This window comes from Balaenoptera borealis (assembly GCF_965194805.1).
Source record: "Balaenoptera borealis genome assembly, chromosome: 8".
Classification (NCBI taxonomy): domain Eukaryota; kingdom Metazoa; phylum Chordata; class Mammalia; order Artiodactyla; family Balaenopteridae; genus Balaenoptera; species Balaenoptera borealis.
In genome coordinates this window covers 28,700,846-28,720,849 of record NC_138865.1, presented here as the reverse complement: position 1 = coordinate 28,720,849, position 20,004 = coordinate 28,700,846, and the positions used below count along the sequence as shown (strand labels likewise).

General features: G+C 39.4%; 1 protein-coding gene across 1 annotated transcript in view; it reads right to left on the bottom strand.

Moving 5' to 3' along the window:
• Nucleotides 1–273: 273 nt before the first annotated feature.
• LOC309632917 (uncharacterized protein) overlaps nt 274–20,004 on the bottom strand; it is a 57,692-nt gene continuing 37,961 nt past the window's right edge. Inside the window, exons 2-4 of the mRNA XM_082400989.1 lie at nt 4,091–4,120; nt 2,532–2,601; nt 274–370 (exon numbers count right to left, since the gene is read on the bottom strand). Coding sequence (XP_082257115.1) covers nt 332–370; nt 2,532–2,601; nt 4,091–4,120 — 139 coding nt within the window. The 3' untranslated portion in view covers nt 274–331. The remainder of the gene's footprint in view (nt 371–2,531; nt 2,602–4,090; nt 4,121–20,004) is intronic.

Sequence of the window (20,004 nt, the reverse complement as noted above, 5' to 3'; positions counted from 1 at the left end):
TTGGATTATTTTGCTCCAACAGTGTGCCAGAGCTTCTTCACTGGAAACCTGGATTCTCACAAAGACTCTTTTATTGTGGGTGATTATCTAAGCCACTGTTCTCCAGGGGCTCTTGGACCATGGCCAAGAGGAGCTGGAGCTGGAACACAGGCCACTTCAGGGTCCACAGCTGGACCAAGGTCTGTATGCCCATTACTGGATACACAAGTATGTGAGACTCCTCTCTGGCCACTTGTTGTTTGGTGCTGGATTCCACAGCTCCCACAAAAACACTTTTGTCTATGGACAGATGCCCAGTTGTTATTGAGAGTGGGATATGATGAGGGACAACTTATTCGACCTTCTTGTTGATGTCACTTCTTGTAGGCTGCTGTTAAAGAAAAAAAGTATTCTGATTTTTATTATAGATAGTAAGGAACTCCTTATTCAGGACTGTTGGAATGGACGTCAATATTATTTCAATAGGGGAAAGTGACTGGGATCATCTATGAACACAAAAAGGAAAAGTGGCGATTTATAGCCAAGGAGCAGGTTGAGGGGTCAGTGGGTAGAAATTACTGGGAAGGTGGAGTACTTTTTGCTAAACTAATCTAGCAGAATTTTTGATGAAGGGAGGCCAGAGTGATCAGACATCACTTGGAGGATGGTGGGGGAGGAAGAATTTGGTCATATATCAAGGGTGATCAAATATGGAGGATTCTGGCTAAACTGATTTGACAGGATTCTTGATAAACCTAGGCAATGCAAAGATGGACACAGAATCCCAAAGTCAGGACCTAGTTGAGAAGAGGGTTCAGAGGAGCCTGACTAAAGTTTGGTTAAAAAAGGAATCTTTGCAACTAGAGATTATCATAATAAGTGAAGTAAGTCAGAAAGACAAATACCATATGATATCACTTATATGTGGAATCTAAAATATGACACAAATGAACCTATCTACAAAACAGAAATAGACTCACAGACATAGAGAACAGAATTGTGGTTGCTGAGGGGGAGGGGGTTGGGGGAGGGATGGAGTGGAAGGTTGGGGTTAGCAGATGTAAGCTATTATGTATAGAATGGATAAACAACAAGGTCCTACTGTATAGCACAGAGAACTATATTCAATATCCTATGATAAACCATAATGGAAAAGAATATAAAAAAGAATGTATATATATATATATATATATATATATATATATATATATGACTGAATCATTTTGCTGTACCACAGAAATTAATACAACATTGTAAATCAACTATACTTTAATAAAAAAAATAAAAATAAAGAAAAAAAGAAAAAAAAAAGAATCTTTGTCACTGCTCAACTGAGTCTCCCCATTCTGTAAGAGATTGCATTGGCCTGTCCTTTTAGAGGGTGACCCTGGCAAAGAGTCCAGGTGTCTGTCTCAGGTACACTATAGGAACCCACTGGGTTCATCATGGGGTGCTCTCATGGAAGCCATGGCACACAAAAGAGCTTAAATGTTGCTTGAAGGCAAATTTTTCTGTTGTTGCTTAAGTTGCTTCTGTTGCATTTCATACTTCAATACAGTAGAGTATAAGGTATCCCATTGATGAAGACTGGTGGCTCAGTGTTTAATGAAAAAGGGAAAGGGTGTTAAAGAAAAAATAATATTCTAACTTTTAAACAAGAAAATTATTCATGACGCTTGTTAAAGAAGGGTAAGACTTTATTCAAGGGGGACCATCACGATGGTTGTAGGGACCACTGCAATAGGGTCTTGAAGTGGCAGGTGGAGAGATTGGGCTTAATTTTGAATATAGCATGGGTAAGTAGGGATTTATACCCAAGGAGCAGCGTGTGGGTCAGTGGATGGAAAACGACTAAGAGGAACATCAGTGGTAAGGGGTTTCTGGCTAAGCTTACCTAACAGGATTCTTGCTAATGGCAGGCTTGGGTAATCAGACATCACCAGGAGAGTGGTGGAGAATGAGGAACCTAATTAGATATCCAGGGTGATCAGATATCAAGGCTGGGGGATTCTGGCCACACTGATGTGGCAAGATTCTTGCTAAAATCAGACAATGCAGATAGGAATATAGAAGAAAGCCTAGTTGGAAAGTTTAGGGGAGCCTAATAGAGTTTGGTCAAGGTAAGAAGCTTTGTCAAAGAGAAGGAGCACTTCATTCTCATTCCCCCTAAGATAGCTGAGGAGGTTTATCAACTGATTTGAGATTACAGATCTCCTGCTTGGAATCTCCTAAGTGCTGCTGCCCATTAGCATGCTAAAAGTCTCCTAATCAAAACCACACTGTCACAAAATCAGGATGCCACAACCACTGCTCTCTTGGATGTGGACCCTGGGCCCTCTAAAGTTGACTGGGACACCCTAGAAAGGGAGGCCACCGCTTGCAGCAGGGGTCACTCAGGACCACTAGGACACCTAAAGAAAGAAAAAAAGGGAAAAATGGCTGGGGACAGAAAGGAGACCAAAATGAGAAGAAAAAAGACAGAAAAAAGTCTACACACCTAAGGTACAAGCCATTCTAAAAATTTGTGTTTGTAAAAAAACAATAAATGTTACCTCAGTTTGGTTCCCTGGAATTGTCTTTGCGTCAGAGTTTTGTGAGCAGGATGTTTTCTTTAAAAAAGAACTGGGAAAAAAAAAAAAAAAGGGAGCATCATTGGGCTGAGTAGAAATCAGACTCAGGTTCCCAAACAGTTTCACTGGATCTAATGTGCAGTCATAGGGCTAAAAATTAATTCTTGATAGAATTGTCTTCAGGCTGATTTGTCCCTTGCTTGATTTGGCCACTGGATATGAAGCCTATCCAGGGAGAGATAAAAATTGGCAGGGCACTGTGTATAGCTAAAGCAACCCTAAGGGACCAGCAGCCAAAGCTGTCTTCCAACAGCACATCAGCAACCAGTAAAGTAGGTACTTTGCTGAGACAGGATCTAGGTTGCAGGTGCCAGTATTCTACAGAGTCCACCCCATACACCCTGAATCCTTTTTTTTAAAATAGTTATGAATTACTCTTTATTTATTCATGGAAAGGTATTTTATTTTAAATATAACAGTGTATACATGTCAATCCCAAGCTTCCAATCTATCCCTCCCCCCCACCCTTCCCCCTGGTAACCATAAGTTCATTCTCTAAGTCTGTGAATCTGTTTCTGTTCTGTAAATAAGTTCATTTTTGTCATTCTTTTAGATTCTGCAAATAAGCGATATTATATGATATTTGTCTTTCTCTGTCTTACTTAACTTAGTATGATAATCTCCAGTTCCATCCATTTTAATTTTCATCCTGAGGGTGGGAGAAAAATGTGCATGTTCAGGTTGTGGGAGTTGTGTGTGTGTGTGTTCAAGATAGTGTGTCTGTCTGTGTGCACACTTCAGGTTGGCAGTGTGTGAAAATGGGATTTGAGGGGCTATGTATACATTAAGGAAGCTTGAAATCTCCTGTTTGTGGTGGGGTTGAGGGTATGTATGAAGGTATATGTGAAGGTTCTTGTGGGTTATGTTGCAAGCTAGAGTTTGGGTGGTTTATGTGAATATTCAGACTGTAGGGAGAGTGCATGTGTATCTGAGGAGGGTGAGGCTATGTGAAATACATGTTGAATTCTGCTGGGATAGGGTATGTGTGAATTCATAGCTTGTGAAGGTTTTATGCATGTATTTGAGAAGGCTAGGATGACATATATATGCATTTGGGGATGGGGATTGGTGTGTCTATGTGTATTTGGGTCATGTAAAGTTCTAGATGTGTGTATTTTTAACTATAGGGAGTTGGGGATGCATATTTTGGGAGTTTTGAGGGGATGTGGGTGTGTGTGTGTATTTTGGGGGCTGAATGGTTGTATCTATTCTGAGTCCAGCTGGGTGTGATAGGCATTTTTCCAGAGTATTAATATATTGTATGTTTATATGGGTGGAGTTTGGAGGTATGTGTGAATGTATGTGTGTGTGAGCATGTGTATGTGTGGAATGTAGTGTTTTCTATGCTTTGGTATGTGGGGTATGCTGGAGTATCCAATGTAACAAATAATTCAGTGACTTCCAACAACAAAGGTTTGTTTCTCATTTATGTTTCATATCCTCCATTGGTTAGTTTTAGATTGGTTCCCTGTCCTCTTCACCTTGGATCTAGATGGATGAAGCAGCCCCATCTGGAACAGCAACAGAGGGGAATGTGTCTTATCAGAAGTTATACATGGCATTTTCACTCACATTTTATTGGCCAGAGTAAGTTACATGGCTACACCTGAGTTCAACTGGGTGGTATGTATACTCTCTTAGACAGAAACACCACAGAAAGGGGCAGTACATATTCTTCTTAATGATACAGTCTACCACATTGTATCTGTTCAGAGCCTGTTCCTTTGCTGTGTGTGTATTTTGCTAAGGAGTATGAGGAAGCTAAGGGCAAATGTGTTTAGGTGTGTAAAGGCCAATGTATGATTAAGGCCACATTGTCACGTGTGGGTTGTTTCATAACAGATTTGTGGCTTCACATCTGGGGAGGTGAATGTTTGGGTTGAGTGTTGTTCAAGTGCTCTATATCCTTATTGAGCTTCTAACCATTACTGAAAGTGCAGTGTTGAAGTCTACTCACATTGTAGAGCTGTCTATTTCTCCCTTCAATTATGACAATGTTTGCTTCATATATATGGGAGCTTTGCTGTTTGTTGCACATATAATTGTAATATCTTCCTGTTGGATTGACTTTTATCATTATATAATGTCCTTCTTGCCTCTTTTTTATTTTTAATTTTTAATTTTAATTAATTAATTTATTTATTTATGGCTGTGTTGGGTCTTTGTTTCTTTGTGAGGGCTTTCTCTAGCTGTGGCAAGTGGGGGCCACTCTTCATTGCGGTGCGCGGGCCTCTCACTATCGCGGCCTCTCTTGTTGTGGAGCACAGGCTCCAGATGCGCAGGCTCAGTAATTGTGGCTCACGGGCCCAGATGCTCCACAGCATGTGGGATCTTCCCAGACCAGGGCTCGAACCCGTGTCCCCTGCATTAGCAGGCAGATTCTCAACCACTGTGCCACCAGGGAAGCCCCCTTCTTGTCTCTTGTTACAATTTTTTTTTAACTAAAGTCTATTTTGTCTGATATTAGTATAACCACCTCTGCTCTCTTTTGATATTTGCATGGAATATCTTTTTCCATCCTTTGAACCTATTTGTGTCTTTAGGTAGGTGAGTCTCTTGTAGAGAGCATGCAGTTATATCCTGTTTTGTTTTTTTAAATCCACTCTGCCAGTCTATGTCTTTTGATTGGAGAGTTTAACACATTTACATTTATAGTAATTAGTGTTGGTGAAGGACTTAACTGTTGCCATTTTATTTGTTGTCCTTAAGTCTTATAGAATATTTTGTCCCTTATTTCCTCCATTAATGCCTCCCCTTGTGTTCAGTTAATTTTTGTAGTAACACGTTTGGATTCTCTTCTCATTCCCTTTTGTGTATATTCTATAGATATTATCTTTGTGGTTAACATTGGGGATGTTATAACATTCTAAAGTTATAACTATTTAAAATTCATACCAAACCAATTTTGATCACATAAAAAAACTTTACTCCTTTACATCTCTGCCCCCTCTTTATTTTATTGATGTTGTAAGTTGCATCTTTATATACTGTGTACCTACTAACATATTTATAAATATATTTTATGCTTTTGTCTTTTAAATCCTGTAGAATAAAAAGTGGAGTTACAGGCTCAAATGACAAAGTAATGACTTTTATATTTGCCCATATATTTACCTTTATGGGAGAACTTTATATTTTCATATGGCTTCTAGTTATTGTCTAGAATCCTTTAATTTGATCTTGAATGACTTTAGAATTTTTTTTAGGGCAGGCCTAGTGGTAATGTATTCCCTCAGGTTTTATCTGGAATGTCTTAATTTCTCCCTCATTTCTGAAGGATAGTTTTGCCAGATATAGAAATTTTGGTTCACAATTTTTCTTTCTGCATTTTATCAGCATTTTAGTAAATATATAATCCCACTACTATATGGACTGTGTAAGAGTCCTGCCAAGAAATCTGCTAATATTCTATTGAGGATCCCTTGTATGTGCTGAGTCACTTTTCTCCTGCTGCTTTCAAGATTCTCTTGTTGCCTTTGTCTTTTGACAGTTTGATTATAAAGTGTCTCACTGTGAGTCCCTTTTTGTCCTACTTGGAGTTGGTTGAGCCTCTTGTATTTCTATATCCATGCATTTCCTCAAGTTTAGGAAGTTTGGGGTGATTATTTCTTCAAATAATCTCTCTGACCCTTTTTCTTTCTCTTGCTCTTCTCCTTTAAGATCCCCATAATGTATATATTAGTCTGTTTGATGGTATCCCATACATCCCTTAGACTCTGTTCACCTTTATTTTCTTATTTCTCAGATTCAATAATTTCAAGTGACCTGTATTCAAGTTCACTGATTCTTTCTTCTGCCTGTTGGCAACTGTTTTTGAACTCCTTTAGTGAGTTTTTCAATTCAGCTCCTGAATTTTTAGATCCAGAATTTGGTTTTCTTTATAATTTCTCTTTGTCAATGTTCTCATTTTGTTTATATACTGTTCCCCTGATTTCCTTTAGTTCTTTATCCATGTTCTCCTTTTTGCTCTTTGAGAATATTTAAGACAGTTATTTTCAAGATTTTTCAGGGACAATTTGTGGATATTTATATTGTTTTCTTAAATGGGCCTGAAAGTATGTTGATATTAAAGGAAAAAAAGTTTGAAATCTAAGGAGAAAAAAGCTTATCTGTGGAAAATTCTCCCAAGTATTAGGTCATCAGATGTGTAAATCTGTAAGCTACATATTTGGTTTGAATATCTTCCCAGTCAAAACAGAAGTTTTAACCTGTACTTATTAATGCAATAAACACACACACACACTTACTTTTTGAAAATCAGAATGCCTATGTTTGTAGGATAAAGACTTCTGGCAGTACTACAGTGATTCCATTTGTGTATGAAGTCACACATTTTATAAGCCCAACATAATGGGCTCTATCTTAGGGTATCTGATATTTGCTATCATAATGAAGTCTAACAGTTTCATATAAAAGAACAGAAAATTGACCACTTATATGAAATTAGCTGAAATCCTGTAGCTAATAAATGAAATAATTTTGATAGGGTTTTTCTTAAATTTGACAACAATCCCAAAATTTTCCATAACATTACCACTAATGATTTGTGAAGCTAATGAATTTTCTATGCCACCTATAATAAACACAGTCAAGCATGACATCAGAATCTATTTTCTCTATAGAAAAAAAAAAAACCCTGCAAACTTACTTTCAAATGAGAACCAATCAAAGAATAAGCAGCCATTGAAGTATAGAAAAATATATTACAGAATACACTAGACAATTAATATAAACATTATGGTATTTTATATACTTTGTGATATTTCTGTAGTTTTCAAAACTTTCTTAAATATGTAATTCATGAAAAGAGGAACCAAGATGGCAGAGTAGAAGGACGTGCTCTCACTCCCTCTTGCGAGAACACCAGAATCACAACTAGCTGCTGGACAATCATTGACAGGAAGACACTGGAACTCACCAAAAAAGATACCCCACATCGAAAGACAAAGGAGAAGCCACAATGAGACGGTAGGAGGGGCGCAATCAGATTAAAATCAAGTCCCATAACTGGTGGGTGGGTGACTCACAGACTGGCGAACACTTATACCACAGAAGTCCGCCCACTGGAGGGAAGGTTCTGAGCCCCACGTCAGGCTTCCCAACCTGGGGGTCCGACAACGGGAGGAGGAATTCATAGAGAATCAGACTTTGAAACCTAGTGGGAATTGATTGCAGGACTTTGACAGGACTGGGGGAAACAGAGACCCCACTCTTGGAGGGCGCACACAGAATAGCGTGCGCATTGGGACCCAGGGGAAGGAGCAGTGACCCTGGGGGAGACTGAACCAGACCTACCTGCTAGTGTTGGAGGGTCTCCTGCAGGGGCGGGGGCTGGCTCTGTTTCACCGTGGGGACAAGGACACTGGCAGCGGAGGTTCTGGGAAGTACTCCTTGGTGTGAGCCCTCCCAGAGTCTGCCATTAGCCCCACCAAAGAGCCCAGGTAGGCTCCAGCGTTGGGTTGCCTCAGGCAAAACAACCAACAGGGAGGGAACCCAGCCCCACCCATCAACAGTCAAGTGGATTAAAGTTTTATGGAGCTCTGTCCGCCACAGCAACAGTCAGCTCTACCCACCACCAGAGCCTCCCATCAAGCCTCTTAGATAGCCTCAACCACCAAAGGGCAGACAGCAGAAGCAAGAAAAACTATAATCCTGCAGCCTGTGGAACAAAAACCAGATTCACAGAAAGATAGACAAGATGAAAAGGCAGAGGGCTACATACCAGATGAAGGAACAAGATAAAACCCCAGAAAAACAACTAAATGAAGTGGAGATAGGCAACCTTCAGGAAAAAGAATTCAGTATAATGATAGTGAAGATGATCCAGGACCTCGGAAAAAGAATGGAGGCAAAGATTGAGAAGATGCAAGAAATGTTTAACAAAGACCTAGAAGAATTAAAGAACAAACAAACAGATATGAACAATACAATAACTGAAATGAAAACTACACTAGAAGGAATCAATAGCAGAATAACGGAGGCAGAAGAACGGATAAGTGACCTGGAAGACAGAATGGTGGAATTCACTGCTGTGGGACAGACTAAAGAAAAAAGAATGAAAAGAAATGAAGACAGCCTAAGAGACCTCTGGGACAACATTAAACGCAACAACATTTGCATTATAGGGGTCCCAGAAGGAGAAGAGAGAGAGAAAGGACCAGAGAAAATATTTGAAGAGATTATAATCGAAAACTTCCCTAACATGGGAAAGGAAATAGCCACCCAAGTTCAGGAAGCACAGAGAGTCCCATACAGGATAAACCCAAGGAGAAACATGCCGAGACACACAGTAATCAAATTGGCAAAAATTAAAGACAAAGAAAAATTATTGAAAGCAGCAAGGGAAAAATGACAAATAACATACAAGGGAACTCCCATAAGGTTAACAGCTGATTTCTCAGCAGAAACTCTACAAGCCAGAAGGCAGTGGCATGATATACTTAAAATGATGAAAGGGAAGAACCTACAACCAAGATTACTCTACCCGGCAAGGATCTCATTCAGATTTGATGGAGAAATCAAAACCTTTACAGACAAGCAAAAGCTAAGAGAATTCAGCACCACCAAACCAGCTCTACAACAAATGCTAAAGGAACTTCTCTAAGTGGGAAATACAAGAGAAGAAAAGGACCTACAAAAACAAACCCAAAACAATTAAGTAAATGGTCATAGGAACATACATATCGATAATTACCTTAAACGTGAATGGATTAAATGCTCCAGCCAAAAGACACAGGCTTGCTGAATGGATACAAAGACAAGACCCATATATATGCTGTCTACAAGAGACCCACTTCAGACCTAGGGACACATACAGACTGAAAGTGAGGGGATGGAAAAAGATATTCCATGCAAATGGAAATCAAAAGAAAGCTGGAGTAGCTATACTCATATCAGATTAAATAGACTTTAAAATAAAGAATATTACAAGAGACAAGGAAGGACACTACATAATGATCAAGGGATCGATCCAAGAAGAAGATATAACAATTATAAATATATATGCACCCAACATAGGAGCACCTCAATACATAAGGCAACTGCTAACAGCTATAAAAGAGGAAATCGACAGTAACACGATAATAGTGGCGGACTTTAACACCTCACTTACACCAATGGACAGATCATCCAAAATGAAAATAAATAAGGAAACAGAAGCTTTAAATGACACAATAGACCAGATAGATTTAATTGATATTTATAGGACATTCCATCCAAAAACAGCAGATTACACGTTCTTCTCAAGTGCGCACGGAACATTCTCCAGGATAGATCACATCTTGGGTCACAAATCAAGCCTCAGTAAATTTAAGAAAATTGAAATCATATCAAACATCTTTTCTGACCATAATGCTATGAGATTAGAAATCAATTACACGGAAAAAAACGTAAAAAACACAAACACATGGAGGCTAAACAATACGTTACTAAATAACCAAGAGATCACTGAAGAAATCAAAGAGGAAATCAAAAAATACCTAGAGATAAATGACAATGAACACACGATGATCCAAAACCTATGGGATGCAGCAAAAGCAGTTCTAAGAGGGAAGTTTATAGCTATACAAGCCTACCTAAAGAAACAAGAAAAATCTCAAGTAAACAATCTAACCTTACACCTAAAGGAACTAGAGAAAGAAGAACAAACAAAACCCAAAGTTAGCAGAAGGAAAGAAATCATAAAGATCAGAGCGGAAATAAATGAAATAGAAACAAAAAAAACAAGAGCAAAGATCAATAAAACTAAAAGCTGGTTCTTTGAGAAGATAAACAAAATTGATAAGCCATTAGCCAGACTCATCAAGAAAAAGAGGGAGAGGACTCAAATCAATAAAATTAGAAATGAAAAAGGAGAAGTTACAACAGACACCGCAGAAATACAAAACATCCTAAGAGACTACTACAAGCAACTCTATGCCAATAAAATGGACAACCTGGAAGAAATGGACTAATTCTTAGAAAGGTATAACCTTCCAAGACTGAACCAGGAAGAAACAGAAAATATGAACAGACCAATCACACGTAATGAAATTGAAACTGTGATTAAACATCTTCCAACAAACAAAAGTCCAGGACCAGATGGCTTCACAGGGAATTCTATCAAACATTTAGAGAAGAGTTAACACCTATCCTTCTCAAACTCTTCCAAAAAATTGCAGAGGAAGAAACACTCCCAAACTCATTCTATGGGGCCACCATCATCCTGATACCAAAACCAGACAAAGATACTACAAAAAAAGAAAATTACAGACCAATATCACTGATGAATATAGATGCAAAAATCCTCAACAAAATACTAGCAAACAGAATCCAACAACACATTAAAAGGATCATACACCACGATCAAGTGGGATTTATCCCAGGGATGCAAGGATTCTTCAATATACGCAAATCAATCAATGTGATACACCATATTAACAAATTGAAGAATAAAAACCATATGATCATCTCAATAGATGCAGAAAAAGCTTTTGAAAAAATTCAACACCCATTTATGATAAAAACTCTCCAGAAAGTGGGCATACAAGGAACCTACCTCAACATAATAATGGCCATATACGACAAACCCACAGCAAACATCATTCTCAATGGTGAAAAACTGGAAGCATGTCCTCTAAGATCAGGAACGAGACAAGGATGTCCACTCTCACCACTATTATTCAACATAGTTTTGGAAGTCCTAGCCACAGTAATCAGAGAAGAAAAAGAAATAAAAGGAATACAAATTGTAAAAGAATAAGTAAAACTGTCACTGTTTGCAGATGACATGATACCATACATAGAGAACCCTAAAAATGACACCAGAAAATTACTAGAGCTAATCAATGAATTTGGTAAAGTTGCAGGATACAAAATTAATGCACAGAAATCTCTTGCATTCCTATAAAATAATGATGAAAAATCTGAAAGAGAAATTAAGGAAACACTCCTATTTACCACTGCAACAAAAAGAATAAAATACCTAGGAATAAACCTACCTAGGGAGACAAAAGACCTGTATGCAGAAAACTATAAGACACTGATGAAAGAAATTCAAGATGATACCAACAGATGGAGAGATATACCATGTTCTTGGATTGGAAGAATCAATATTGTGAAAATGACTACACTACCCAAAGCAATCTACAGATTCAATGCAATCCTTATCAAATTACCAATGGCATTTTTTACGGAGCTAGAACAAATCATCTTAAAATTTGTATGGAGACACAAAAGACCCCGAATAGCCAAAGCAGTCTTGAGGCAAAAAAACGGAGCTGGAGGAATCAGACTCCCTGACTTCAGACTATACTACAAAGCTACAGTAATCAAGACAATATGGTACTGGCACAAAAACAGAAACATAGATCAATGGAACAAGATAGAAAGCCCAGAGATAAACCCACGCACCTATGGTCAACTAATCTATGACAAAGAAGGCAAAGATATACAATGGAGAAAACAGTCTCTTCAAGGAGTGGTGCTGGGAAAACTGGACAGCTACATGTAAAAGAATGAAATTAGAACACTCCCTAACACCATACACAAAAATAAACTCAAAATGGATTTGAGACCTAAATGTAAGACCGGACACTATAAAACTCTTAGAGGAAAACATAGGAAGAACACTCTTTGACATCAATCACAGCAAGATCTTTTTTGATCCACCTCCTAGAGTAATGGAAATAAAAACAAAAATAAACAAATGGGCCCTAATGAAACTTCAAAGCTTTTGCACAGCAAAGGAAACCATAAACAAGACGAAAAGACAACCTTCAGAATGGGAGAAAATATTTGCAAACGAATCAACAGAGAAAGGATTAATCTCCAAAATATATGAACAGCTCATTCAGCTCAATATTAAATAAACAAACAACCCAATCCAAAAATGGGCAGAAGACCTAAATAGACATTTCTCCAAAGAAGACATACAGATGGCCAAGAAGCACATGAAAAGCTGCTCAACATCACTAATTATTAGAGAAATGCAAATCAAAACTACAATGAGGTATCACCTCACACCAGTCAGAATGGGCATCATCAGAAAATCTACAAACAACAAATGCTGGAGAGGGTGTGGAGAAAAGGGAACCCTCTTGCACTGTTGGTGGGAATGTAAATTGATACAGCCACTATGGAGAACAGTATGGAGGTTCCTTAAGAATCTAAAAATAGATTTACCATATGATCCAGCAATCCCACTACTGGGCATATACCCAGAGAAAACCATAATTCAAAAAGACACATGCACCCCAATGTTCATTGCAGCACTATTTACAATAGCCAGGTCATGGAAGCAACCTAAATGCCCATCGACAGACAAATGGTTAAAGAAGTTGTGGTACATATATACAATGGAATATTACTCAGCCATAAAAAGGAACGAAATTGAGTCATTTGCTGAGCCGTGGATAGATCTAGAGACTGTCATACAGAGTGAAGTAAGTCAGAAAGAGAAAAACAAATATCATATATTAATGCATGTATGTGGAACCTAGAAAAATGGTACAGATGAGCCAGTTTGCAGGGTAGAAGTTGAGACACAGATGTAGAGAACGGACATATGGACACCAAGGGGGGAAAACTGCTGTGGGGTGCGGATGGTGGTGTGCTGAATTGGGCGATTGGGATTGACATGTATATACTGATGTGTATAAAATTGAAGACTAATAAGAATATGCAGTATAAAACAAACAAAGAAAACAACTAATACTAAACTTTCATTGGGTTATTTGTATGGAAATATGTTAATATAAATGTTTCAGACATTACATGAAATTTCAAAAAAAAAATATGTAATTCATTGTGATTTATTTTCTTGTTATAGACATTCATAAGCAGAGGTAATTTTGTACCTATTTTGTCTTCTTTTATTTAAAGAGTTTCCCTTAAAACTCTGTAAGCATCAAGGCCTATAGAGTTTTGGACATCACTGACATGTTCCCTGGACTAAGTTAGTTTACCTGTGTAATCCTAGTCCGAGGAGGAGGTGGGTTTCTCAGAGAAACAAACATGCAATACCCATCACTGCCATGGGAACATGAACTCACTGAAGATTAGGAGAGTGGCAATAGCTCCTGGCCTGCAGTAGCATATATTTACTAAGACTTTCTACTGTTTAAATGAATTAGCTACTGCTGTGTAATAAAGTACTACAAACACTTGATGGCCAAAGCAACAACCACTTATTTAGCTCCTGAGTGTCTCTGTTGATCTGGGCCAGGTCCAGCTAATTTTGGATAGGCTGCTGGTGCTTCTGCATCAGCCATCCAGTGGGCCAAAAGTTGGCTGGTTTAGGATGGTCTCAGCTGTGATGACTCATCTCCACTCATCTTCCAGGTAGTCAGTCTCTCATCCTCTAGGAGGCTAGCCTGAGTGTTCATATGGTAGTTGGGTAGGTTCCAGGAGAGAGAACAAATCACATGGGGCTTCTTGAGACCTGGATTCAGAACTGACCATCACTCTTCTGTTGCATTCTGTCAGCCTAAGCAAGCAGATGTCTCTCCTTTCCCTAAAGCAGTTAAGGAACACCCTGGTAAAGGAGACCCAGCATCTTTGACAAATTTGATGGTGACCCTTTGCTATTGGCCTGAATTGACAGTGGGAGATACTACCATGGCAATACCAATGAGGATGTAGAGATTCCAGAATGGCAGAAACCAAGAGGCAGCACTTAATTATCAGTGGGAAGGTGGATATAATTACATAATACAGCAGTGCAAGAGTGGTTACCAAGTACCTTGACCTTTGGATTGTATAACAGTGGCTACTTTGTCATAGTGTCCCTAGGGGCAAGGTAAATGTAGAGCACACTAGCATTTCTTTAATTGCATGATACTGGCTCCTCCCCTAGTATACAGAATTCGTGTCAGTTCACAGACACACAAACCAATCAATGAGGGGACTGTTGACTGTTTTTCCTATCTGAAGAAAAACATGGTAATACCAGTGTGTGCGTGTGTGTGTGTGTATTGTCCTATTTCCCAAAGGTTGTTGAAGTTATTATTCAGAGTAACTGTGGGGATGGGGAATATGAAGACTCTTCAAAGCCTCCATAAACCCAATCTGTGAATAGCCCCAGCTCCACAATGTATAAGTGGGATAGATGTGGGAATAGATGCTGCAGAATCCTCACACTGATCTTCAAACTTGTAGAGTAAGAGCTATTTCAATAGAAAGAGCCAAGTGGAAACCCTGGAAACTGACATTTTAGCCAAAACAACAACTCAGAAAGAATAATGCACTTCAGGAGGATTTACTGAGATTAATGCCAGAAGAGTCATAAAAGATGTAGTGGTAGTAGTCTCCATCATATTCCTTTTCCATTTATGACCCTTGCAAAACCAGAAGAATCATAATGGATAACAGTAGTCTGCTATAACAAAGTATGGTAGTCTCAATTTATAACTTCTATGCTGAGTGTTGAATCGTTGCTAAAAGACATCTACCAAATTCAGACACTTAGTATGTGGTGTTGACCTGGTGATCACATTACTTTCCATTCTCATTAATGAAGAGGCTGGGCTTCCCTGGTAGCGCAGTGGTTAAGAATTCGCCTGCCAATGCAGGGGACACGGGTTCGAGCCCTGGTCCGGGAAGATCCCACATGCTGCGGAGCAACTAAACCCGTGTGCCACAGCTACTGAGCCCGCATGCTGCAACTATTGAAGCCCACGCGCCTAGAGCCCATGCTCCGCAACAAAGAGAAGCCATCACAGTGAGAAGCCCATGCACTGCAACGAAGAGGAGCCCCCGCTCACCGCAACTAGAGAAAGCCCGCGTGCAGCAATGAAGACCCAATGCAGCCAAAAATAAATAAATAAATAAATAAATAAATGTATTTATTTTAAAAAAAAGAGGCTCATGAGCAGTTGGCTTTTTCATGGGAAAACAGAAGTATACATTCATTGTCTTGCCAGGGGCCCATGTTAACATTCTTGCTCTTTGTCACATATAGTTCACAGGGACCTTGACTTTATGCAGAAATACCACAACAGTCCACAATAATATCAAAATCTTGATTGGACCTGGTGAACAAGAGTGACAAACAACTCAGATGACCTAGTAATTTACATTTGAGTTTAGCTGATCAGTAGGGCTGCCTTAGGCTGACTCTGTCTCTCAGCTGAGGTCACTGCTTCTCTCAAGGCAACCTTCTGCACATGAATTTCACCTTCTGTGTTCCAGCAACCTTCAGTGCTCCTCCTCACTTTGGTCTTGGAGTTAGCAGTAGCTCCACAGGTACAAGTTCTGGGTGTATCACTATCTCTTGTTTGTTTCCCTACCTCCTGCTCACACATTTAAAAGTTCCTGTATTAAACCCTCATAAGTTGCCTGAAGTATCCCATCTGTACTCTGCTAGGACCTTGGTGGGACATGTCCCAGTGGTTGGAAATTCTCAGGAGAGAATATTTTCTCAATTCACCTATAAGGGATGACAGCTTTCCATGTATGGAAAGTCTATGTATGTCTCTGTCTTGGCCTCCCAATTTCACATAGGTCTCAATGTTTGTACTGTGTCTTTTTGTCCTGCAGTCTTTTAAAGTTCAGCTGTGGGGTTCTAAAGTAAAATGCTTTAGTTTTTGCTTATTTTCATGGATTCATAATCACAGGTGACTTTGATTACTTACAGCAATTAACTCTGAAGGATTCAGAGGATTTTCCTCTCAAACCAGCCCCAGTCTGAATTCAAAATACTAACCTCCCTCCCCCATATACTCTCATATTCCTTAGATTGAAATTCTATTATGGTATGTTTGTTTGCTACCTTTATCTCCATCTAATTAATACTCTGCCCAGGATTAGAGCAAATGTTTCTTACTACTCTTACTCCACAATGCCAGCTGAAGTGTCTTTTTCTGATCCATAGAAGGCAGTTTTTTCCTAATACAGTTAACATAATTATTCTGGGCTTGCCAATCAAAATCTACTACACCTAGAATGATGAGACAAAATTTACTTCATTTTTTACCATAACACATTTTCAAAGAGTACATCACCAGAAAATTGTGTCCAGTTTTTTCTTGACATAGCACACTCTATGCTCATATCATCGTGTCTGGCTTTGGATATGTAGCTGCAGACAGAAGGGACATCATCACCAATGGGGAAACAGGCATGCAGCTGGTTCTATTACCAAACATATAAAGCAAAGGTTGGACAGAGATATAGCTAACGTTGGAAAAACCTGACAAGCCTATGCTTAATTGGCTCCCTCTTGGATTTGGATTTGAATACATGAATTATCTGAGAGGGTATCACTGCATTTTTAATCTCAGGAGGGACTGAGATAATAAAGGCACCCAAGTTATAACTCTGCCCGGAGTCTTGAGTTCTGTCTGATTTGAAAGGTTCTCTGGTTCATCAATTATGAAAGAGGATTTTCACCAAAAATGGCTTTCTGTTTGTGTCAAGGCTATTCAGAGAATGTTATAATTATCTATTTTCCAAAACTACTCAATTGACAGATAAGTGGAACAACTAAAACCGAACTATTTTTGTTATCCAAGATTGTTTTTCATTTTTAAATTTGTATATTTTCCTAAATATTTATAACTAAGGTATAGAGTATAACACAAGAAAATTATTTTTTTAATCCCTTAAAAATATACATTAACAGGTATCTAGGACCCAAACAAAAATGTAGGCCAAATATACACAGTTGTGGAATTTTAAGCAATATTTAAGGAACAGCAGTTAGATGCTAATTACACTTCATAAAGTCAGGCTGATCAAATATGCCTTCCTTGGGTCTCATGGATGTACAGGCCTAACATTAGGTCTGTTGTATTATTTTAAAACATTTCCCCTTGGCGCTTTAACATTAACGAGGTATGATCACAGCACTTCTCAGTATGATACACTGGCCCTGAAGGTAAGTGACAGACCTGCCAACTGCTGACTGCCAACTGGCAAGTGGTGGTGAGAGCTAGAGTGTGAATCCTGGCTCTAGCACTCACTTGCTGAGTGACTTCAGACAAATGATTTCCATCTGAGGCTCAGTTAAAATATTAAATATGTACTTTATTTCTTGTAGAACTTTTGAATGACTAGTATGGTACTAAGCTAGGTGCTGGGGTTCCACACGAAAGTCTCAGTTTTGTCTTTATGAGGCTTGTGGTAAAGGAGAAAGAAACAAATAATCACAAACACACATAATTACAATATGTGATTGGTTCTATAAAGGCAAAACATAGCATGCTATGTGAGACCATAACAAGGACAGTGAATTATAATTGTGGGTGCCATGGAGAAAGTCTTCTAAGAAAGTCATAACTAAGCTACAGCATGAAGAATAAGGAAAAGTGAGACCAGCACAGTGGTCAGGAGCAGTAGTCCAAGCAGGGACCAGAGATGTGAAGGGTCTGAGGGGAACATCATGTTCTTGAAGGAACTGGAGGGAGGTCAGTGTGACTGAAGCACAGACGAAGATACCAAAGAACAAGGCTGTAGACATTGGCTGGGCCTCATCAGCCATTATAAGGATTTTTAAAGAATCTTAAATGCAAAGGAGATCCTTCTTGGGCTTTTAAGCAGGGGTGTGAAATGATTTGAATTGCACTTTCAAAACCTCACTCTGGGCCCTACAGAAAGGATAGATGGCAATGGAAAAGGAAGGACTTTGGGAAAGACAGTAAAGAGCCTGGGAAAGCAGTGTAACTCCAGGTGAGAAGTGATGACTGAGAATTTTTCAGACTGTATGAAAATACATGAATCCTTGAGAAAGAGCACAAAAATTATCAAAAATGTGAAATAAAAATTGTACATCTTTTAAGATTCAGAGCACCAAAGGCAAAGGAGAATTTTTAAAAATAGAAGAAAGCATATGAGTAGTAATCAATTGCATTCTTATATACAGCAAAAAAACTAAACAGATTTTTAAAAAGATAATATTTATAATGACAAATACTATCAATATATTAATTATATACACGATACAGAATAAATTTAATAAAACTTGTGAAAAAATAAACAAAACTTCAGTGAGACATGTTAAATAAAAATTAGATAACTGTTAATTATATATATGTATGTATGTATATATATATATAATTAACATATAATATGTATGTGTGTGTATATATATATATATATATATATATATATATAACTATGGATGGGAAGAAAATGTCATAAAGATGTCAACTCCCAAATATAACCATATATGCAATGCAATTTCAATAAAAATAATGACAAGGATTTTTATGAAAATTCCAAAGCACATATTAAATTTCTTATGAAAGATAAAGAAGCCAAACATAGCCAAGACAGTTTTGAAGAAGAGCAAGGCAAAATTCAGTGTAGAAGGGGCATGTTTTAAAGTTTAATAAGTTTTGATAGGCAATAATGTAGCAAAGATAGGGGTGAGATAAGAGAAGAGAATAAAAAATACGCAACATAATCACAATCATATGGAAATTTGATATATGACTAAGGTGACACTGAAGATAATTTGGCGAAAGAATGGATATGCTAGAGTCAAGACGGCATACTAGGAGGACACGGAATTCACGTCTCCTCACAACCAGGGTACCTACCAGGCACCAGTGGGGGACCACAGACACCTAAAGGGAAGGGAGGAACCCCCAACGACCGAGTAGGACACGGGGAATGGGGGGAGTGAAGGGGGAGAAGTGGAGGCGGGACAGGACTGGCACCCCTGAGGGGTGGCTCGGGGAGGGGAAGGGATCCCATGCCCGAAGGTGGAAATTGGGGAACCATTGGGAGGGCAGAGGATCAAAAGGGAGTATGGCCAGGTTTCCCCTGCCCACTTGGACCCCCAGGAACCTGTTGGGATCCTGGGCCTGATCCTCTGCCCACCTAGACCCCCTCCAGCCACGCAGGCCCTGAGGGAGTGGGAGGGAGGGAAGGGGGAGAAAAAGTAAAGGCTGGAGCTCCAGGACTGGCACTCTGAGTGGTGGCTGTAGTTTCTACACCCAGCGGGACCCACCTACAGTTAGGGGTCCAGCGGTGACAGGGGAGACCGTAGGGGAGGGGCACAAAGGAACGGAAGGGAATGCAGCCAGTGCTTTCCCTGTCCACTTAGGCACCAGGAACCCTGTTGGGTTCCCAGGCCTAATGCTATACCCTCAGAGCCTCCCTCCTGCCACGCAGAGCACAAGCCCCACCCCTACATCCCCACCCAGGGCCCTACTTCTACACTTGGAGAACCCCTCCAACGAGCTGGGCCTAAACCCCACACACACACTCTCACTCAGGGACCTACCTCCAAACTCCGGAACACCACACTCCAGAGGCCCTCTCACCTTCTGTGCAGGTCCTAAGCAGAGGCCCGGCCCCATGCTTGAAGGTCGCCCCACCTAGGCCCCATCCAATGCTCAAACGTAACCCCCCCACCTGCCTAGGTCCTGCCCCACCAAAAACCACACCCCTGCCTAACTTCCACCCCTGCTTA